Here is a 24723-nt window from a genome sequence, read left to right as displayed (position 1 = left end):
GGACATCGCCCCGAACACGTAGTGTACGCAACGTTCTCATCAGACGCGCCACGGTCCCTGCAAAGAACGTAGCTTTCCTTTTCATTGCAGGTGTTCGCTTTATGGCCTGACTGACCCCATTTACGGCATGTTGCCCTTTTGTTTTGGTCCCGGACAAGTTTCCGATGTGTGCCCATAATCCAAAGATCTGTCACATTTTGTTCGGGCGACCCGGATTCGTATCCTACACACACAGCTTCCTCGCGTATTGCTCGGCAACTTCCACCGCAGCGAGCTTTTGGCCTGGGGAGTTTCCAGAGGTGATACTAATCCGGGCTTTGGTTACCTCCGGACATTGGCGTTTGATGGCCTCTTCTACCTCGTTGTTTCCTGTGAGGCAATGAAGGTCTCGGATTTCCAGAGAACACGTGGATTCCAGGCTGGAAACCAAAGCTTTCTCTCCCAGAAGCCCCTTGACTGATTCACAGAACGTAATTTTATTTGTTGTCTTCGTGCTGTCCCGTCTAGGACTCCACCACCCTTCGTTTTACAAATGGAAGGCACTTCCACTCCGCTATCTTCGGGTTTGACCTTTTAACAGATTTCACTAAGGACTTCCGCAAAAGTCTTGCCTTCCATCGGCTTAATAAATAGAGCTGGCGGTCTAGTTCTCCTTCGTCTTCCTTTTTCTCCGCTTTTCTTTTGGTGCTCCGTCTTTCGTGTCCGCTTTAATTTTAGGCAGCAGTTTTTCCGACGACGCAACGTGTTGTTGTCTCTTGTTCCTCTTCGCCTTCTTCTTTTGAGCCCTGGACAGTACCTGAGTGAAGTCTCCTTCAGATGCCCCTTCCCCCTTTCGTCTTTTCCCCAGTTCGCTCTGCAGTGAATGTCTTCGATCCGTTTGATACTTGTGTTCTCGTCGGAAGGCGCGGCTGTTTCTGCTTCCCGCGGATTTTCTCTTACTCTCCATGTCCGCCTATAATATGAAATTCTGTCCAGGAGCTCCTCCAGCTCCATTAGTCCGTTTTTCACCCCTTTGCTGACAGTTTTCTGGAAGAACGTTGCAGATCGCATGTGCTTCACAACCGCCGCGCATTTCTTAATAAGCCTTTCCTCTTCAGCTTGCACTAGAGTAGTCGACAGTCCTCCCTAGCCAAATAAAAGCACGCGTTCTATGAAGTCCCTGTTTATATGATATGATACGATAATGTTCTTAATGTTGCAATTATATTTTCCCACTTTTCCGGCAGGAAATTCATCGCAAGTTTCAAAGCTTTTTGAGCAATTCGGTTTGGAATGCGTGTAGAGTTTTTGAAATTTGTGTCCTCGTTATGATATCCCATCCTTTCCGGGAGTGCTCCAAATGGACCTTTAATCTCAGCCAGGTTGTGTCTGCCAGCAATTTATGTTAAGACTTCACTTTGGACTATCAGTCTCTCAACATTTTCTTTTATCTACGAACGTAGAAAAATTGCTTAATCAAAGTATAGATTGGTCGCTATGTTCCTATCGTTTCTGGTAAAGTAAAGCTTCTTATTCTTTTTAATTTTTATATTTAGGCTTTGAACGAAGCAGAAAGACTTGCAGAAGTATTGTGAGCATTTTGACTGGCGGTAAGTCACTAGCTGGAGATATGGTCAAACGGGATCAAAGGAATTCTACATGATGATATGTGTCCGTCCTATAATTATGTGTGAATACCCCGCCCATGGACGTTGATGTGCTCCAGCTGTATGAGATAGCATCGCGACCACTAGCTGAAATCTTGCGATACGTAAACAAATCTGGGATTGGACCACTACGGTCTGAGTGCTTAGAGGATTTGCCTCTGTTCAATCTCGTACACACATATACATACGCGTGTCATCCTTGAAGGAAATCGTTAATAGCACAGCTTAATTTGACCCCAAAGAAATTATCGAAAACCCTGACAAAGCATGTAGTATAGTATCTAAAAAACTGAAGAAGTGTTCCCACATAAGCAGCGAAAAAACATGGTCGATGTTTGACGATTCATGATTTTTTCAGAAAATGTTTTTATCAGAAATATTTACCATGCCGAATCAGGCCGCATGAGAGATTATGCTATCGGAAGCCCTACCACCTTAGTTTGTCTAAATCATGCATACATCATACAATTTGTCCAATTGCATATAAGATTTGCATTTTATCCATAGCATAAATTGTACGCTTTTGAAAACTCTATTTGAATGAACATTGGGCGTCCCTCCAGATAAAATGATCGCGTTTTTTAAGGTTTTGTGTGAAACAAAACCTTATTAGAATGGTGACGGTGTCTGTCTGTCCGTCTGTCCGTCTGTCTGTCTGTCTGTCTGTCTGTCTGTCTGTCTGTCTGTCTGTCTGTCTGTCACACCCGATTTATTCGGAAACGGCTAGACCGATTGTCACGAAAATTGGTGAGAGTATGTAATCTGGTGATCCCTTTACATGCAGTAAGTGGCGCCATCTTGCGTTAAGTTTAAGGGGGGGCTCTCCGTACATGTGAATGGAGGGTGCAAATTTTTTTTTCACAGAATGTAGCCAAGTAGGGTATCAAATGAAAGGTCTCAATTAGTACTTTTCGAATCTGGTTCAATATTTGATATTAGATGAAACATAGGGGAGTCAGGGTTGAAAATATGACCCACAAAAAGTGTAACAGGTCTCGTTCTCAGAACCTATCCAACCGAAAAATCTGGAAAAAATCACAGTGGTGCATCTCTACGAAATCTAGGCCTCAAAATATATCCGGTTCCGATATCTGCACAAATAAAGTTAATAATAGTATATTTCCACATTTTAGAAATTTACCCGGCACCCCCCTTATGTTCATCCCAGAAATACAAAATTTGGCATGAGTGTAACGAAGAATATAATGCACAGTTTGGTCAAGTTTGAAGAAAATCCAACTATTATTAACAAAGTTATTGGGGGTGAAACTTTACAATTTTTTGTGAATTTCGTGCACTCTACAACCCGCATGACGTCATCATCACATATCAATTCGTCAATACCACAACGAAATGAATTTTTATGAATTGGGTCGCAGACAATTATTTTGTTTTAGTTTTTTAGTTATTTGTCAACCAGACATGTGTATATGTAGGTATATAATATATGCGTGCTAATGAACTTTGCGGCTAGTGCCTAATTCAGATAGATATAAGACGTAAATCGGAAATATGGGTACGATAAATTTAGATATGTGCATATATGTGTACAGCAGGTAATAGGCAGTTTGTTTGTTTAGGGTGAGCATGATATCTATGGCTCTAATATGTACGTATGTCTCGTAGTTTGGAAAAATATGAAGGATTATGTTGGATTTGTAGCTATATACGGACAGAGAAATGTGCGTCTTTTACATAACACAAAACCTTTATACCCGAAGCGCGTGCTTCCGGTATTCCGACTTGTTTGTAATTTCTTTGCGGAATGAGTTTCTGGAATTACCATTTATCTGAAGTCTTGTATGTCATATATAAATATTTCATCAAGCCCCTCAAAAAATTATGAGGCGGGGAGTTTCTTGTAATAAAAATATCACGGCCATAATTCTCCTCTTCGTCCTGTATTTACAATTCTTTATTTCAGAATTTAATGAGAACATAATTTATAAAGCAAAATATGATCATGGCTTTCTGTGTTTATCACTTTTAACCAACAAATGTATGCTCACAATAAAATTTATGAGCGAAGAGAAGGGACTTGTTGACCTTCTCTTATTTGTTAAATTTAAATGAATTCCTCAGCAAGATTGTAATCTCGACATTCCTATATTCCGACGATCGAGGCAACACAATCTTCTCAAAGGTACTTCGTCTAGTTGTATCATTGCGAAACAAAATATCTTTATTAAAATATGAATTTTTTATCTGTACTTCTGAAGGCAATGAAGACTCAAAACAATTATGATGCTTTTAAAAATATTGCAATCATTCCATTCTCAACGCACATATTAATAATGAAAATTTTTTATTCATCATTTTTTTCTAGGTTGAGGCCAGTCGTGAAATGTACCGCGCTGTAATGGAAGAAGTTGTTCGGTTCTTGGAACGTTGTCATCATAATTTGGATTCTATACAAACTGAACAAATCGCACGATCAAAGAGTATACATTATGTATGTCGCAATGATTCGCCTTGCGAAAATAATTCAACAGCAGCACGAGCACGGAGCAGTACAAATTTGATAGATGGAACTTTAAAATATTGTCCCGGAAAAAATATGGACGAAACATTTGTGTCATCATTGCCCGCCGCTGTTGCCTGTAATAATTTTAGAGATTATACGTGGTAAGTCAACATTTTCTTCCTACTATTATGGACTCATTAATAAGAAACACGTCAGACAAATTACCAAACTGACTCTTTGTCAAATATCTTCCAAGGTCTTTTCTGATGAAATTAATCTTATCGTAATTTTCTTTGCATTTAAATCCTCTTTTACATATCCCATCTACAAAATCTTTTGTTATATTATTTTAATTTTGTAAATTTAAACTAGTACCTTACTACAATTAATAAGCTAACTAATGAAGATAAAACATACTTTCGGTTCTGCTTTAAAACTTGTAAAAAGCAAACCACGGTCCCATTTTGGATTAACCCAAGATAATTGTTTTTAATAAGTAAATATGTATAAAGGGGGTATAGTTTCATTTAAATCTTATTAAAAACAGAAAGTTTAAGAGCTGGCTAGAGAGGAAGCAACATGACTCGCCTCGCGAAATATTTTACCTGGAAAAGGTTTGATTTTCATCGGTAAATCGAAAACCCGATTGTCAGAAGTCGCACTGAAAGATAAGTGCGTGGGAGAGCGACGAAACGTATGAAGGCAGGCATGACTGAATTTTTGCAAATATATCTGGCAAAAATGAACAAATACAGCGAAAGTATTGAGTGTATATAAAAAGTAAATGTTTGTCAGAGGCTCCAAAATTGCAATTCTGGCAATCTACATCTTTATTGTTAATATCTGAAGTAATCTGCCTGAAAAGTGTCAGGAAGCAAAGTAAAAGAGACAGGAAAAACATTTAGAAAGAGCTAAACGAACTATCATTAAATCCTCAAAAGTAAGGTGAAGATATGCACTTTTAAAAGATATTTAAAAATAATAGTTTTATTTGTAACAACGTTAATATATATTTAACAAATTCAATCCTGTCCTCAATGTTGTGCATTTCCTTTAAATGCAGATGTTTCAACGCTATCATATTCGGAAATGTCCACGTCAAGTGAAAATAATAAGTAGATTATTGAGTTGAATAAATAGTCTATATAGTTAACACTTCCGACTTGAAAATTATCGCTTAAATTTTTATTTTACAAAATTATATCTTTAACTGATGATAGCAACTCTATGTTTTCATGCTATGAAAACATATTGACGTCCATCCTGAAGCTTCGGACTCAAATTCTCCTTAATCCTGCTGCTGCATTATTCTATAGATCAACGGTGCCATAGAGCGGTAGATCAACGTGCCATATTTTCATTTTTTTTGTAAAAAAATAAAAATATGGCACTTGGTGGGGTATAGCGCATCAACGACACCCACGCGTTATCGCTCGCGGTTACTTGAAATGCCCTTCAGCCTCGATGCAGCACGTGACATTTTGCACCATCACATGTCGCTCTGATAATAGTTGTTTCCCCGGAACGCCCGTCCTACGTAGAGCCTAGATACACTCCCTATTCACGCTATCGAAAGCTTTCTAAAAATCGATGAAGCGCAGGTTTAGCGAATATCTAAATTTCCTGCACTGTTCCAAAATGATCCGAAGGGTGTTAATGTGGTCAATGCAGGAGGATCCGGAGCTGAAGCCATGCAAGCCCTTTCGTGATGCGGTATACAGTTCTAAACTCTTCGCGATCTGCAGCATGTTTTGCTTCCCTAACCAACGCAATAGCAAATTCTTTCCTATCATGGCGTACACTACGCTGAACTTCTCGGGATATCGTTCGGTTTCCAAGCGCGTCACGCCCGCCAACACTCAAACCGGTCAGTAGAGCCCTTCGACCCCTTCCGTTCATCGATCCGCTTCCACGATTCCGCAGTCAGCCAAATGTTATAATAGCATTTTTGATGGCAGTCCAATACTCGTCGATATTTTCAGGCGGGTTACTTAGTATATATGCCGTCCGATCGGTAGGTTAGCTATCACCTAAGCGGTCGATGTTAGATTTAAAGGGTCACAGCTCCCCAACCTTGCGAGAAGTGGCGAACGCAACACGCAAACGAACGTAAGCGACCATCAGATGGTGTTTCTTATCGGAGCCAATATCAGCGCCTCCCTTGTTACGCACAGCTAGGAGACAACTCCTAAATCTACTGCTGATCGCAAAATGTTCGCTCCGATTGCTCGTACGGCATCGGTCAGTTGAAACCGAAGTGACGTTATAGCAGTGGAACTTGCAGAAATCCTCGAACCTCCCACCGTTATTGTTGCGGTTGCCAAGACTGTGTTTTCCCATCACACATCCGAGCAAGGTGTTGTCAGATCCCACCTTGGCGTTCAGATCACCCATTACGATCACAATGTCACCTTTAGGAAACTTCCCCTATACTGCGAGTAATTAAACGCGTAGAAAGCATCCTTTTTCACTATATCGGAAGTCTCCGATGCTGCGTAGCTTTGTACAATTGTGATAATTCTCCTGGTCCCAAATCTTACAGTTAGAAGAATGTCTGTCTGTAGGTCAAGAGTGCGTACCTTGTGGTAGCCGTCAGAAGCTACTCGCCACCAGATTCGCGTCTGCTACTATCATATTTGGCTTTCCAGAGTACCAAAGCACAGAGGAGTACTCTCCAGAGCCCCGACATGTTACTTCGCTTAGGCCCATAATGCCCACCTTATGTCATTGGAATTCCCGCTCAAGTTGGAGAAAACGAGCATTCTGAGGACCCTCGCTACCGTTGTCGAGGAGTGTGCATACATTTCAGAAAGCAATCTTTGCCCGTTTTCGATAGCCAACTGTCGTAGCTATGGGGTCAGTCCCCATCTTATATTGTTCATCCATTTGGGTTATTCTTCTACGTATGTTCATATATGCCACAAACTAATAACTCTATTTTTGCAAAAATATTATCGCGACTACTTGTTCTATCCTAAACAAGGTTGTTCAATTTTTTCATTTTACATTATTTTCCCAGTCGACTGTTTTAAACAGGGTAAATTGTAAAAGGCATATCTTCAGTTCGTCTTTGCAATTACGCTCGTTGTTTCCTTGTAAGCTTTCTGATTGACTAAACTCCATGTTTCTATAACCAGGAGGAGACTCCACTGCGCGATAAACGAAAGCAAAACTCGCTGCTGTGGGGACGTAGTCAGCGAGGTAAATGAGGATCGGTGAGGAGTTGGTTATAACTCTGCATAATACCCGCCAGATGGACCCCATTATACGGGCATTATTTCCTCAGCATCCTGCACGACAGCGAAGTAGGCATCGAGAAGTCCCCGATGTTCACCATGAAAGATCTTGAGGAAAAATATGAAAAATAAGAAAGTACCGGATGGTGATGATATCCCGTCAGAAATATATAAACTAATATTTCACCTTCGGCACGTCCGACGCAATCAACAGGTGTCTGAAGGAGCGCATTTTTCCTTGCCATTTGCGCTCAGGAAATGAAAAGGAGACCCTTAGCCGCCGTCTGCATACTAACCGCTGTGAATTCTTGACGCCGTCGAAAAACTCATCAAGAATAAACTCGATGAAGCGATATGGGCTGCATGGGCTTATCCACAAGGCAGTTTGGGTTTATACCAAGAAGATCCACGGTGGATGCTGTTATGGAGGTCGAGAATGCGATTTATCGAGCTTAGGCACGCAGTTGTCAAACTCGACATGGAATGCTGCTCATAACACTCGATGCCAAAATAGGCGAAACAGATTGGAAAGATCATTCCACGTGCTGAGCTATCTCTTGCACATGTAGAGGGATTATCTGAGAGACCACTCCCTACTCTTTGAGACGGAAGCAAGCTAGAAGAAGATGGAGATCATGTCGGGGTGCAGGGATGTGTCCTAGGACCGGTACAAGACAACATGCTAGAAGCCCTGCACCTCGTCACTTGTTGTGGGATGTACTGTTAAGCAGATGCCATAACGGGTAAGCGGATGGCTGATTGATGCAATAATAATCATAATAATCGTTGGCGCAACAATCCAAATTGGATCAGGGCCTTGAAGTGTGTTAGAGCACTTCATTCAAGACCGTAACGGTACACTAGGAGGCAATGTGGTCAGCATTGCGTTCGCCCGAGATTATTACCCTGATTTGACTCAGGTACTCATTCACAACTGAATCGACTGGTATCCAACGTCACGTCAATCACGATACAAATTCCACTGTCACCAGCGAGATTTGAACCGCGACCTTCCGTACGACAGCCTTGTGCTCTAACCACTCAACTATCCGCTATTCTTGACCAGAAAGGCAATCCCGACCGTGCGCCCCACGTCGCTCGGCGAGTTGACTATAGAGTCAAAACCAAGTTGAGTATCTTGGGTTAACACTGGACCGAAGATGAGCTTGTTCGAGCAAATTAAAGTAGTAGCAGACAAAGCTTTTTCTGGTTTCTAGACCTTCAGTGGGCTCATGATGAGTGTTGGAGATCCTAAGGCGCAGAGGTGTAATCTGATGTACTTGAGGTGCATCGTACGCACTTCGTCCGAACATAGAGACTGGGAGCTTTGTGTTTGACATCTACCTATCGTCCTGTCTCAGAACCGACTGTGATCGTGGTCGAGGGAGTGACCACAGTGCCTCCCTTGCTAAGAAACGTAATCCAAGAAAAGTGGTTGAAAAGCGGCAACGTACACTAACTAAATGCCCACTCTTTTTTCTTGTAGAAGGTGAGATGAGATTCGTCAGCAACTTTATGCAGTCACAGGGGAGCTCTCTGCAGATATTGTTGTCCGAGAAATGCTGAGGACCGCTAGCAGATGAAGTCGTGTTACGCATTACTTTCGGCTTATTTTTGTTGCAAACAAGATTGAGCACGACTGGAGAGATGAATTCTTTGACTTAACCCTCCTCAAAACGTGAGAACCGTAGTTCTAGCCCGAAGTAATATGTCAAACGGTTCCAGGTTAGTTCTTGTATGACGGGGAGGTATTTAGTTCGTATTCCCACGGCGTACTTTTTCGGGTGTTCAACACTCTGTTCATAAACGCATTCACCTTCCTAGCCACAATAAAATCATGTTCCAAATATCTGCTGTCACTAATTGGAAACATGAATCAAAACGGTCATTGGAACGGTCAGTGGAAAAATCTGACTATCGTAAATTTTGATTATATTGCAAGTCAAAGTTTTAAAAAACTGTACGATCCATGGCTTCCATTGGAAAAAATTCTTAGAAGAAATGAAAAATGAACAAAGCTTAGCTGCCCCTTTTTAATAATAGATTCATCGTACACGTAATTTAGAATTGTACACAGGGTTTGGCCTCAAGAACTTCTAGTTCTCGCTCGGAGTGGCCCACACTTACTAAGGGGATGTATTTTAACAAACAGGAATTATGTTTTTACCTATCTTATTTTTATTAACAGGAGATTTTCTATATCCCCGTTTGGATAATATTTCGAACTTTCTGTACTTTGATAAGCCCGATTTTAGTTTGTGTACTGCACTCAACAGAGGAGGATACAAAATTGCAAATTAATCCCTTTCAATAACAGGCTTCATGTAACAGCTTGTGATATGTAAAGCTACAAACTGGGATATTCTAGTACGTCCCATTTAAATCGGTGGGAAACAACCGCAAGGCTGATCGAAACAACATTGGCTGATCGACTGCGCTACCAAACGTGATAATGGTTGGAGGAGAAAAGGGTGTAATTTTTCCTTCAAAGGGGTGATGAAATTAAACAATTAAGCAGAATGCATTATATATTAAGAAAAAAATGAAGTATCTAATTTCATTTTCCACGAAATTCGCCCTCTTCCTATCGAATTCAACACATCCGTAGGCAGATTTTAGTCTTCATAGCCTTGCGATATGGGGGATTTCATTCGCCTTTTCCAAGGTTAATTTGAGAAGAGAATGCATTCAATAATATGCCATATACCCTCTTTTTCTCCTATTTTAACATCCCTTAGCTGTCCCAATTACTTTTTTAATAACGCCAGACTGAATGAACATCAGCAGCTTAATCAGCACACGAAAGGGAGCTTTTCGACAGCATGCGTTCCGCAAGCTGACTCCAGATCAATAGCTGAAAAGGAAAATAGTTTTGGAATTTAAATTTTGGTTAGGGATTGAGAGAGTCCTAAGTCCGCCACCCACCTGATGGCGGACCAGACCAGTTGAGAAGCAACATGCGTCTTCGGTTGTAGTCCAGCAGCCAAGATGCAAAAATTAGACTTACGGTTTCATCCAGGGCAAAAGCAGCTCATCAGACGCTACTTCACCTTTGACCTGGAAGGGGCGCGACCGAAGTGGCTACAAGATGGTATTTACTCCTGTATATAAATTCAAAAAAACGACGTGTGTATGAGTTATATTCAGGACAAATGCACCGAATACAAATTCAGGCCTAAAGCCGATCTTGGCCGGCTTAAATTTTGTTTATTAATTGAGGGAGTGATGATAAGATTGATGAAACAAATATGCGATGCAACTTGGATGTGGCCGAAAGTTTGAAAGTTATAGAACCCCGAAAGATGCACAATTGTCGTAGCAAATATATTACAAAAAAATATACAGCCATCTCGCTTCTTCAACAGCCAATTCTGGCTTTTCATCCACATCTGTGTTTATCTTTGTGTTGTTTCGCTTCAGCAGGCTTATCACGTTAACTATGATGATCACGAAACTGAAGTGCAATGAGAGTGAAATATACACAAGTCGCGAAACCGGAAGCTGGACGCTTCAGGTACGAAAAGTTTTGTGTATTTCTTAGTACATAGCACGTAATATATGCATATATTATGTGAGAATATCAACTTTTGGATGATATTGACATTCAAAGTCTTGAATTTGCAAAGAAGCGACAACTTTGACGTATTATAACTTTGTTAGTAATAGTCCAATTTCGTGAGATGGTGAGATTATGCTCTATGTGATATTTTATCTTGTTGCGAAATTTCGTGGTGCTAGTATGACCCCCCTTAAGGGATTTACAACCAATTACTAAAAATTATAGTAATATACTATTATTAACTTGATTTGTACAGATATCTGTATGGAAGGTATTTCGGAGCCCAGGAACCATATAGTGGCAGCCTCCTGATTTTTTTTCAGATTTTTCGGTTGGGTAGTTTCTGAGAATGACCCTCTTAAAGGAATGATCACTTTCAACCCCCCGCACTCCCCCACCTTTCCAACAAATGTCAAAACTAAGACCGGCTTCGAAAAGTACTAACCGAGACCTTTAATTTGATACCCAATATTTGGCTATATTTGATGAAAAAAAAAATTACACCCCCCCCCCCCCTTAAATTTGTCGTAAAAGGATGTAAGTCACTGTGTACGTGAGCGTTCACAGTTTCCAGCTTTCTACCAAATTTGGTGTGAATCGCTGTAACCGCCTCCTAGAAAAATGCACGTGACGGAAAGAGGAATAAACAAGAAACAATCTATCTAAATGATTATAACTTTCAAATCCTTAACTATAATATATATTTTTGAAAGTGTAATTTTCCTCAAAATGCCGCTAATTGAAGTCCACCAAGCCTGCGAACTAACCTATATTGAGACAGTGAATATCACTATCCAGGTAAAAAGTATTCAAAATTGTTTGACATTTCCTTGCCCTCCTAAATCATGATTTTTAAGTGAGCATTTGCGGTCACCTCGTATACTTTGCTATTTCTCTACTTTCGATACATCGGAATTTTAATATTTTTCGGGCTACTTTTCGTCACTAGCCTCTTCTTCGTGCTTCCTGTATCTACTGCATTGGTAGTATTTATTGACAGAAAATGTGGTGAAGCTACCAGGCTGACTTGGAAGTATCTATGTCTATTGAATTCAAGTTATTATTCTTTCTCCTTTGTCAGCTCTGTGCCATAAGGCAGAGTCATCGATTGAGAATGGGGTGACTTAGTACTTTGACATGAAAGTTATATTGTTACTTTATTAAGAAGGGTCATACAACAATGCGTCTAAATGTAAATTTCTTGGTAGACTTAAGGAGACTCTGATGCTTTTGTTTCATATGATTTTCAAATATATCTCCAATAATACATATTTTCAGATATTCGCCGATTAGTCGTTATGTCCCTGGATACCTTATAATAATAATCGTTGGTTAGCAACCCATATTGGATCAGGACCTTGAAGTATGTTGAGCACTTCATTCAAGACCGTAACGATACACTACAGCACACTGTAGGAGGCAATGTGGTCAGCATTACGCTTGCCCGAGATTATTACCCTGATTTGACTCAGGTTCTCATTCACAACTGAGTGGACTGGTATTGAACCGCGACCTTCCGTACGAAAGCCTTGTGTTCTAACCACTTGAGCCATCCGGACTGAATGTTTGCGAGAAAACTGTCACAGATTTCTTTATTCTGAATTCAATCGTTTGCAATATGACGAAACGGAGAAGGTACTCCTACATTACTTGGAATAGTCTGCCTTTCTCAGACCTAAAGTACACTTTTCTGCAACAAAGACTACACGTTCTCTACTTTAAGTAGACTTCCTTATATTCACAAAGACCTGACCTGATCGAGACAGCCAGGAAAATGTCTGAATAGATAAGGGATAACAGTGAGTCTGTTGTGGTCTGAGTATCTGATGCTATGGTTGATTAAAAACATTTTGGGCCTCTCAAGTTTTTAAGTTACAACATAACACGTTGCGACTTAGGCTAGATCTCAATCTTGCTTCCGTTCAGACTGTTCCATAATATTCACCTGATTACTTATTTTTTGTGTTTCCTTCTTAGACTTTCAAATTCCTCCGATTTGTCCTAAATTAAAATGTACAAGACGTTGGCTACAGCATTCCATGATCAACACATTAATTAGGCGGAACTTTCATTACCATATCTTTAATGCGTCTGTGCAAATCGTAACCATGCAAACACAAACATTATGACGAATTGCGAAGACATGGAATATTTCAACATTATATTCGTAACAAAGGCAGCATTACCATTTTATTTGCACATCTCTAGATGCTGAACAAATTTCTTAAGTGCTCAACTTAAAATCACTGAGGATATGTTGTTGAGAATTAGGAATGCGTTCCAATTTTGTGTTGGTTTTTTCTGGCTACGCAAATGCATTGAAATTCCAGCCGTTCTTGTAGTATTTAGGACGTAGAATGTGTAAATTTAGTTTTCGATATCGAGGAATTATTAATTATACGTATGGGATTGAGCCAGATTGAGCACAGGAACCATCATTCAAACTGTCACAGGGGGTTTTATGCTTATTAGAAACGAGCCAACTTACATATCTTTCTTATTGAATTAAAATACGGTTTTTGAAATGTGTTCTACATAGTAATACATCATAAATCATTTTGTCATGCCGAAAGCTATTTACAGTATCTAAATTAAAGATATCAAAGTTTGCTACTGGCAAACAGGTAATGCGCTCATACGATACTTTCAGAATATATAATATGTAGTAGTAGCTATGTTCTATATGTAAATGCCACCCGTATAGAGGATTGTTGCTTTATATGAATATTGCATATGTTGTACTAAATTAGAACACAATTTTGACTAACTGAGTCCATGTTCGTCATGCTTTCTCTTAAAAATATTACAAACTCATTCCCATTCATGAATTTCTACTGTGATACTCATTACGCTTCGATATTAAATTGATCATTTGAAGGTGTGATGGAAAAATACAGCGAATATATTTACAAATACAAATTTGGTTTAACCTCCTTCAAATTACTCTCTTTAGTTAGCGATGCACTTATCGCAACGCTGGTATCCTTGCATGAGGCATTCTGCAAGACTTCCTGAAAAGGGGCCCTTATTTCGTCTGTCGTGGCCCTCCTAATGTCGCTAATGGTCTTAAAGCGTTTCACCACGGGACCTTCTTTTCGGCTAAAAATTTACAAATCCGAAACGAGGTCTGGCTGGACACGTCGTCGTGATGCAAGAAGAAACCACCAGCTCATTTTTAAGGTTTTGTGTAAACACAAAACCTTATTAAAATCGGTTTACCGTCTGTCTGTCTGTCTGTCTGTCCGTCTGTCTGTCTGTCTGTCTGTCCGTCACACGCATTTTTCTCGGAAACGGTTATAGCGATTGACACCAAATTTGGTAGAAAGATGGGAACTGTGAACGCTCACGCATACAGTGAGTTACATCCTTTTACGTCGAATCTAAGGGGGGTCCCCATACATGCAAAAGGGGGGTGTAAATTTTTTTTGCATCAAATATACTCATGTGGGGTATCAAATTAAAGGTCTCGGTTAGTACTTTTCGAAGCCGGTCTTAGTTTTGACATTTGTTGGAAAGGTGGGGAGTGCAGGGGGTTGAAAGTGACCATTCCTTTAAGGGGGCCATTCTCCGAAACTACCAAACCGAAAAATCTGAAAAAAATCAGGCAGCTGCCACTATATGGTGCCTGGGCTCCGAAATACCTTCCATACTGATATCTGTACAAATAAAGTTAATAATAGTATATTACCATAATTTTTAGTAATTGGCCGCAAAACCCCCCTTAAGTTCATGTAGGCACCATGAAATCTCGCAGTAATATAGAGTATAACATAGAGCATGATCTCACCAAGTTTGGTCGAAATTGCACTATTACTAACAAAGTTATAATACGTCAAAGTTGTCGCTTCCTTGCAAATTCAAGACTATGAATGTCAATATCATCCGAAAGTGAATATTCTCACATAATACATGTATACATGTATATGCATTTATTACGTGCTACATACTAAGAAATACACAAAACCTTTCGTACCTGAAGCGCCCAGCTTCCGGTTTCTCGACTTGTTTCTATTTCTTTCTCCCTATATTGTTTCCCAAACGTTAGAGTAGGCTGTTTTAATATAAACATGGGTTTCCAGTTGACTTTGATTACCGTACTTTTTTAGGACGAGATAAATCGCTCATTTTTACTTGTGATCTCTATGTTTTCATCTGAGGGTCGTATCCATACATCCAAATTTCAGTTATAGTTATTGGTTTTTCATAAGTCCAAATTTGCTGCAAGACAATCCTTCATATTTATATAAACTACTGATCGCCAGCCAAAAGGCTAAGAACAAATGTCATACTCACCTGTTCCATTTGCAAATTATTAGTTGAAATACTTTACGCGGGCCCGTAGGATATTCTTCGGCAATGTCGCGAACTGTCAATCGCCTGTTTGAACCAAGCTTTTTTGCCATTTCCTGCCTGTGTTCGTCTGTTTTTCAAGTGGAAAAACTTCCCAGCATTTACTCATCTTAAATCGACCGATTTCTGTTTTAAAATCACTTACACCATCACCAGATTTTTCAAAGTCTCCAGGTTATCACCATACACTGTTTTTAACACTTTGATTTTGACACTCTTTTGCAAAATGAAAGAAAACTTTATATTTACGCGTTTATTAAAATGCTTAATGTGTGTCAGACAAGATCGCTCTCCTGGTTCTAAAAATCAAATGACAAATTGTAACTTATTCAAACTTGTCACAATCGATAATGCTATATATATTTCATCTAGCCACGTAATTATTTGCTGAAAATAATAAATTAAAAAGAATTAAAGTAAAGCTAGGGATATCCATCTCAAGTGATAGTTTAGTCAGGAGTATTCCCACTATAACCCGGAGACTCTTCTATCTGAACTACTTCATTCCTGGTATGTCGCCTCAATATAGTTCTTTACTTTTCCATGCCGTAGTCATGAAACCGTTTTCCGATTCCAGAGGGGGGTTCTGCTCCATTTAGAGGCGTCCCTGCTCCCTTCTTGGCCAGTTCGTACGCTCCCTAATTGCATTCTAACCCAGCATGTCGTGGAATCCAGAATACCCAGACTTCATTGTGCGAGACAAGCGTATTCAGTCTCTCAAGGCATTCCCATTTACCTGGTTGAACCTAAGTCCCTTGATCGCAAGCTACCTCGTTGCTCCAACGTGTTTCGAACTTCTTATCGAAATGAAACCTCGCTGTCATGTTATCCCTTAGTATTAGTAATTGGGATGCCGTCTAGAAAAAATATCAATTTTCCTTTGATTTAGGCAGCTCCCCGACTCACTGATACTCCCGGCTATTCTGAGGATCGCCCCTCGTCCAGGGATGCCATTGGGCATGTCCTCATTTCTCCATTGATGCTCCCGCAAGCCAGGTTTTGAAGATTGTGTAACTCCCTGGCTACTGTAGTGAGTTCAGTTCTTTCTGCCTAGACTCCGCACGTGTCTGCTTAGAGTAGTTTTATCCAAAGTACCACATACATGTTCTCAATTTTAGTTTTTCAAAATTTAAAAAGAGAAAAAGGAGCTAATTCTAAAAAAATATGACCGATTGAGATTAATACCTCTCTGAGGGCAAATCTGCTGTTAAATTTCAAATTCCTCATCGTAATTTATCTCCTACTTGAACAGATAAGGGCAGACGGTTTAGAAGTTAGAAGCTAGTTTTAGTAGAAGTATTGAGAGGAACAGACCATGCAAATATATATCAAACTCATCAACTGTTGTAGAATAGTCCAGTTTAGTGACAGGAAATGGTCGCCCCATAGGCAGACCAATATCGAAGGAGAAGGCCCTTGAAGTCACAAGAAGCTTGAACGCGCACTGGTTGTCTGTAGCGATTCAAATATTGTCTTGGGATCTATGGGAAAATTATATCTGGAGAAAGTGCAGGAATCAAGAAGCAGAGGATGACTGGCTTAAGGGACTTCCATCAGTATTGTCCTGTAATTCGACTGCCGGAGATATAAACTTAGTTAAGTTTGGTGGGAGAGAAGCAACTTCAAAAACTCGTCTTTTGTCAGGTTCATTGTATTATCCGCTCAAATAGGGTATCCAATGACTTCCCACCTGCGCCTGGTTTGCGAGTCTTCGTTGAAGAAAATCTTATCAAGGTATCTTCATCTGAGATCTGAGCAGACCGTTCAACTGTATATAGAGTACTGCCCCCTCTTTCTCATATCAGCTACATATAGCCGAAACCAATATCCCAATTTTCGCCATGTTGTAATTTAAGGAGCAGTGTTCTGTTAAAGCTCTACAAGGGTTTTCGTGTCCCATGACCCCGGACAATAAAAATACCGCTCGATGCCGCCCAGGTTTTTTCGATTTTGCGCGCCGAATGGTACTCAAATTCCTCCATTCGGTTGCAATTTCATTTTTCAGAGCAGACTTGACAGTGGATGACAGTTTGTCAGCCTCGACATAAAAAGAAACAGTGTTTTTTATAACTGCTTACCTGTTGTTGGGAGAAAGCATGGCAGGCTGGATCAAATAAAATGCTGTATTGAATAATAGGGAGAAGTAACCGTTATTATCGTTTTCGAACTACCTAATGTCGTTCCATTGTTCTCAGGTATTGGACTATATCCAGATTGATAACGATGCTCTGAAAACTAATGTTTATTGATGAACGTCGAATTCTGGGGTGAAATAAGCCTTTGTTTATGCAGCTTTATTGAAGGTGTGCGAGAGTTCCTGACAACAAAGTTAGAAATTTCGTCAGACCCAGCTGACATCTTACTATTTAGATTTTTAGTAACAGCTGTGAATAGTGATAAATTCAAAAAAATGACGAGTTCGTTGAAGGATTCCCAAGAAAGGAGCTCGAGAGTATAACAGTTGACGCAGATGAAATTTGAATGAATGAAAGTTGCAACCGAGCTGTTTCGGTGAGGAGGTGCATTGACCTACCGCTCAAAGGATACGACAAAGACTTTCTCTTTTCTAACATCACCGCAGATGGGTTTCCTGCTCTTTGTAAAAACAGAGTTGCAGGATCTGTGTTTAATATCTGCTAGTTTGCAGGTGATCTCTTTGTTACGGAATTCCGGCATAATTATTCGAATTATTATACTCAGACAATTAATCTAGAAGGGTAGTGTTTTATAATCATTAGCTTTATTTCCTTTTTTTATGAAAAATCTGATTGAGGTCAGGTGGTGACATCATGGAGAACTGAGTTGTACTGAAAGTCATCTACTTGCTGTTTCGTCTTGGGCAGAGGCCACTAATCAAACGCTACCTCACCTCTGCCGTAGGAGTAAAGTGACTCCCCCCTTATATACAATTCATAACACGATATGAGTACGAATTATATTCATGACAGAAACCGCCTAGTAAGCTTGTCGAGGCAAATCTAAGTTTAATTTAAAGATTTGAGGAGGAACGTAATATTCCTAGGTGTAGTAATATTAATCAGTGAGCAAAATAATAGCCCCGCCGATTTCCTTGTTCGATAAGTTAGAGGTGGTAGCTATTATTATTTCTTTTTTTTTAATTTTAGCTATGGTCCGAATTCTCTTTGTGATCTCTTTGTGATCATTAATAATTTGTGCAACTGGTAAGATGAGATCAGTTTAAGTTAAGTAGCGTCTTGCACCTGAAAGCTTTGTCTGGTTTCATAAGGTGGCAGGAAATAGTCAATTGTTAATAAATCCAGCTAGAGCATTTAAAGAGAGGTTAGTGTGTAAGGATCATCGATCCACTTAAGCAAGATTGTTGTTGTTTTACATAAAATCTTAAAAAACGACAAAAACCACATTTGTTGCATTATTTAAAGATCCGAACCATGCATTACACTCAACTTATATGTAGCACAGACAGACTGGGCTACAGAATTTATTTGAAAATACCAATTTTCATCAGTCCATCGCTAATTCCCATAAAAAAAGACTAAACGATCAGTTTGCCATAATTTTGTCATTTATGATACATTGACGCCAGACTGAAGAAATACTACTGTCTAAGGTCAGCTCGTTCTTCGTGTGAGATCGAGAACGTGAATTGAATTTAACGACATTTAACCCCGTAAATTCATGGTTGTTTTTATAGCAGCGAACTGTCGGTGCTCATTATTTTCGAATAAAAGCTTCAATCAAATTTAAAAAAGGATTGGAAGAAGGAGTATAAACAGGTTAGTTGGTTAATTTTATGAAAAGAAAAGCCTTGTGCGTAAGAAAGACTCAATTTGGCCAAACTCTGTGATATCTCTGTCACTTCGCTTTGCTTTCATTTTGCCAGATTCCCTTCTGAAAACAACGTTCTTATATGGCGGAACACCTGCGGTAGCGGGAGGGATGCCTATTTGAGTGCAGTTGCTGCAGTTAGAGGTTTCCGTTTTTGACCTTCTTGGATATTTTCCACAAAGATGGTTTTTTGTACTGCGTGTGCGCACCTCTTTACGATCGAATAGTTCTAAGTAAATTCTAGCAGCTAAAACACTGCACACCACTAATGTTCTTGACTATGTCAAAAGTGTCTTCTGTTGAAGGATGCACTTCAATTTGACAATCACCTGAGAAGGCTCAAAATTAGCAATGAACAACCCCAATTGGAGCTTCAAGGGGATTGCAGAATTCTCCTTGTGGAAAGCCCTGTCCTTCTCTGTCACTAAATTAGCTACCGCTACTACTAGTTACAGCTGATAAAGAGACAGGTTTGCTTTCTGGAGGGGTACTTACAATTTTAGTATTAACATCTTCTTTTTTCCAGCCGTAAATCATATAAAGCATAAGAAAGGAACTTCATGTACTCGATCAATCTTTTGAGGCTTCATACTATTCTGTCATGGATGTTTCCAATTAATTTTTTGTAAAGAATTTGAGATAATTCAACCCATTTTTTCTTACAAAGTGTCCACCTACCATCATCGTTGGTAGGGACCTTTTGCACTTTGACCAGTTCTCGTCTCAAATGCCTGACAGATGTTCTATCGAATTTAAATGTGGAGAAGGGGAAACACTAGTCCAGAGACCAATCCAGTTTACCTGCAAGCTACTCCCTAGGAAACCTGGCAGTGTGTTTGGGGTTATTTTCCTGAAAAAAAATTTTCGTAGAAGAAATAGCACATGAATTTAAGGTTTCTAGTAAACATTTGTCTAAAATGGAAAAGTATTCCAATGCCGTCATTCTGCCCATAATCCTCTTGCACTGATTTCATACATTCCCAAGGCATAAGGGAGCCGCGGTCAAATTTTACAGTCGATGTAAAATATCGAGCGCCCAGTACCTCACCTTTCTGTGTCCATGTCCACTGCTTGCTATCAGAACCAACAATGTAAGATTTATACACTCCTTTTCAAAATTATAACCGCATGATTACTGAGTAAATTTTTTTATTATGAAAAGATGTGAAAATAACCAAACTTAAATTAAATTCAAAAATGTATAAAAACAAACATAATGTAACAAAAATGAAACCTAAAAATAGCAATTAAGCTTAAAAAATGTGTAAAAACATAACAAATTGAGAAAAAAAGTAAAATTGTCCTTTTTCATAATTATAACCGCATTAATTACCTCGTTACATAAAAAATAAATAAAACAATAATAACAATATAACCGCATTAATTACCTCGTTACATAAAAAATAAATAAAACAATAATGGGCAGACCTAACTCATGGGTTAATAATCGATAGTGTTTCCTCCCTTTTTAATCACTTCGAAAATTCGATTAGGCATCGAATGAATGTATTTTGAGAGCATTTGTGGTGTCAACTCATGCCCTGCTCTTTCAATGGCCTCTTTCAGCTCATTTCTGGAAGAATATTCTTTATCCTGGGAGTAAATCTGTCGGACTAGCCATCCCCAGACATTCTCTATAGGATTCAAGGCTGGTGAGCAGGCTGGCCATTCAAGTGTGGCTATGGAATTCGCTTCCAACCAGGCTTTAATGGACCTACTTACGTGTACGCTGGCATTATTTTGCTGGAAAATTACTTCATTGCCCTCAAAAGAGTTTATAAAAGGAAGGAGATTATCCTGCAGAACATTCTGGTACTCCTGGCTATTCATTCTCGCCGATGTAAATGCTAGACGCACTGTACCTTTACTACAAATGGCTCCCACCTCCGAAATTCCTTCTGGACAGATATCGTGGTTCCTTACGCAAATCTCGCCAGTAGCCATCAAAACCATCCGGACCATCTAAGTTAAATTTTTTCTCATCAGAGAAAATTACCTAATCAAAAATAAAAGAAAATTTTGCTGAAAACATCCGCCAACAAAAAGGTTATACCTGATCCCAATGTCGTGACATGTTATTTCGGGCGAATTCCAGTCGAGCATCCTTATGATGCTGCTGTAATCGTGGTGCTTTCCTCATTTTTTCCCGTACGAGATTAGGATTTCGATTTATTTCCCGCCATATGGTCGGAATCGATACAGAAAGCTTACATTCGTTCCTTATGCCTCTTAAACTGTTCGTGGAATTTGAATTCGCTTTGCTTATGGAACGTCGATCTCTATCGGAAAGCACTCTAGGTCTTCCTTTTCGCTTTTTAGTACCGTAATTGTCCACATTATTTAAATAATTACGAACTACTCGATCCGATCTGCCTATTCTTGACGCTATTTCGCGTTTTGATATACCTTCTTTAAATAAGGCACTAATTTGCCCTTTTTCATAATCGGTAAGCTTAACCCCTCGTGGCATATTTAAAAAAAATTAATTAATGAGCAGAATCGATCAAAAGAAACTAACAATTTTACAAAAATATGTTTTTTCAGCAGCCTACAAACAGTATCAGTCGCGCTCGGTTATACTTTTGAAATAGCACAAAACCGGTTTTCTGTGAAATATTTCTGAACGGTTGCGACTAACACCGTTAGTCGGTATATTTCGAACAACAGACTATTACACTAACTGCTGAAAAAATGAGACAGCTGCATCTATATCGAGAACTATAGAACTTAGAATTTTGCCGTGCGGATATAATTTTGAAAAGGAGTGTATGTACTTATTCGCGGAATTTATCTGTCATTTTTAAGCTTCACTGTAAGAAGTGGCTTCTTCAACTTTGGACCGCTTTCTCGTGAAGCATTTCACTTGGGCATATATACTTGAAAATTCCTGAAGCTGTGGCTGAGTCTATCAGATGAATGGCTTGACAGATTTTCAAGAAAGCCGGTCGGCAAAAGTTAACAAATTTAAGGATTGGTTATTCAGACGGTGTTGATTTTCTTCACTGCTGAGCTAGGTGAATCCTCATTAGCAGAAAAGAAGACCTACATGGTTGATTGCTATAAGCAGAATAAACATAAACAAAGGGAAATGTTGCACACCCCTTTGCTCTTGCATATTTAATCCACGCAAAATCGATTGCTGAGAGTTATTCTGCCGTTGATTTTGTTTATGATTTTGGAGTGGTGTCAGTGTTGGCAAAAAGTCACTATTAATGATTAAAATGTTTATGACGAGTAACGATTATCCTAAGCTAATCAATTAATCAATTTACTAATTAAAGCCAACACTGAAAAATATGTTCTTTGATACCAAATTCTTGAGTATAAATTTTATCAAGATCTTCTATATAGAGTTGGATGGGTTAGGAAAACGGAACCTGACTTTAAATGTGCATTTTCCACTTTTTTCCTTATCAAACCGATGGCAGAAGCACTTTTTGTTCAGAATTAGTAAAAAAACTTTTCGTTCCATACACCCATATCCCTGATGCCAAATTGGCTAAATTTCGAACAACATTATAAACTTCACGATTAAAATTATATAGGGCAAATGGAGGGATATTCAGCTAGAAAATCGATTCAAGCAAATTATTCATTTTGATAGAAATAGTAATAAATATTTAATTTCCTTTGATTTATCAAAGCTAAATATATTTTTCTTCTATCTTGCAGGAAGCGATCGCCGAAACGAAATTCATCATCGCAGCTTGCCGCGAACGAATTCCATCCGGCGAAACTTGCCCAAGAAGCGTTTCGCCTTCTGCGAACCGCCCAGAATCTGCTCCATACGCAAGAACCAGATTTAACCCAACCGAAACCATCATTGGCATCGCAGTACAAGGCAAATTCATCAAGCCCGCTACCAGGCCAAATTCAACAAAAGTCCTCCTCTTCGAAATTACTATCGAAGCAAACCTCCCGCCAAACAGAACCAGAGTCATTTTGCCTAACATTTTCACGAAAGTTGAATATGCGCGAATCGCGATCTTCATTACGTAGCAGTACTGATGGATCCGTGCATTCAACCTCTTCATCGAAAACTGAAACGGATGAGGAGAATTGCTCTCCCCCGAACAAGGAAACTGCTATTTGCTCTACGGAAGACGAAAGTGGTTTTAGCTCCATAAGCTCTTTCCAAGAAATCGGTCTTCCGCTTCATTCAACTATGATTAGCCACCAATCAGATGATTCGAGTGAATCGAATACTGAATTTAGCATGGAAAGTAGAAATTCAACACTGAAGGCCTCACATACTACAACAGGGCTACCCCAGCCAAATCATCGAAGATGGGACTCTGCTCCAGTAGTCCCACCCCGACCTGGTCTTCACTTATTTTCTAGCTTATCAGGGGAAGAATCTTCATCAGCAGTACTTTGGGTTTAAGATTATCTTTAAAATGAAAAATCGTTAGGAGCTAGAAAGCTTAAATTCGCATTTACTAGAAATATAAACACGCGCAAATCAGATGCATTTAACAAGTCCACCAAAGCGTTCGAATTTCAAAAATAAAATTGATACAAATCGATTTACTTTGAAAAGCTATTACGTCCAGACATGACATTTGGGGAAAAACAGCTTTATTTAAAACGTACTTATTTTCATGATAGAAACCCAATCCAGTTGCAGAAAACTCTTGCGATGGAAAAGCACATTTGTTCGGGGATCATGACAAAGTTCTATTCTGATTGCAGATGAGATGATCCTGCGGTGCACAAATCCAACTGTAGTGTTCGGGGAAATAAAATCCACTTTTGTAAAGATGAATCTATTATCCTTTTATAAAATATCTTCCACCGCTGCAATAGACTAACCCACTGAATATGGATTTAAATCATTTTTTAAAAGTTACTTTTCGGTATGCGGAAGTTTAAGTTATTGCTGATATTAGATTTACATGTAAATATAAACTTTCAGCTTCCGCACAAAGTCAGCGCATGTTGGCTAACAGTTAAGTAAGGAATTTTCCAAAAATTTTGGAAAAATCTGAAAAATATAAAAAAGTTAACTGTACTTTAGCTTACTCTTGTGCTTAAAATATTTTTTAATCATATAGCAGTAATAAAATAACTTTTATGGCGTATGTACAGTTTTTCATTTTATGTCCTTAGAACATATTAAGGCTTGATAATCATCGTTGGAAGAAGATAATATGCGGCAACCTGTTGCCCCCGGGCTTAGTGCTTGAGTGGATATTTAATCTTGATTTATCACTTGAACAACATTAAGTGTTGAAGCATAGCCTGATTAAGCTAAAAAAAAACAATAATAAAGAGACATGATCGGTAAGTATCATATAGAACAACAATAGAAATAATAGGAAAAATAAAAAAGAAACATTGATCTGAATAACTACATATATCTAAACTGACCCTCTAATACTTTCCAAAGAATAAATGATGTATTATACTAAGAACGTTTTTAAATTCAAAGAAATAGGAAAAATCAGGTATCCCCTTATGATCCCACGTTGGTGACAATTTGGTTCATAATTTCTCCTATCTAGGGTCGAAAATCACAACCGATAACAGTAACGACGATGAAATCCGCGCACGGTTGTTGGCAGCCAACAGAGCCTATTACAGCTTACGTCAAAGCTCTTACTGCACAAGACAATGATCTTGCCAGTCCTCATGTATTCCTCGGAAACTTGGGTTCTTAGC

General features: G+C 39.1%; 1 protein-coding gene across 1 annotated transcript in view; it reads left to right on the top strand.

The window, feature by feature from the left end:
- Positions 1-24143, top strand: part of LOC119649333 — a 157447-nt gene extending 133304 nt beyond the window's left edge. Inside the window, exons 4-5 of the mRNA XM_038051437.1 lie at positions 3973-4271; positions 22735-24143. Of these exons, the coding sequence (XP_037907365.1) occupies positions 3973-4271; positions 22735-23446 (1011 nt within the window). The 3' untranslated portion in view covers positions 23447-24143. The remainder of the gene's footprint in view (positions 1-3972; positions 4272-22734) is intronic.
- The last annotated feature ends 580 nt before the right edge of the window (positions 24144-24723 follow it).

This window comes from Hermetia illucens, chromosome 2 (assembly GCF_905115235.1).
Source record: "Hermetia illucens chromosome 2, iHerIll2.2.curated.20191125, whole genome shotgun sequence".
NCBI lineage: Eukaryota > Metazoa > Arthropoda > Insecta > Diptera > Stratiomyidae > Hermetia > Hermetia illucens.
This window is presented reverse-complemented; position numbering and strand designations above follow the sequence as displayed.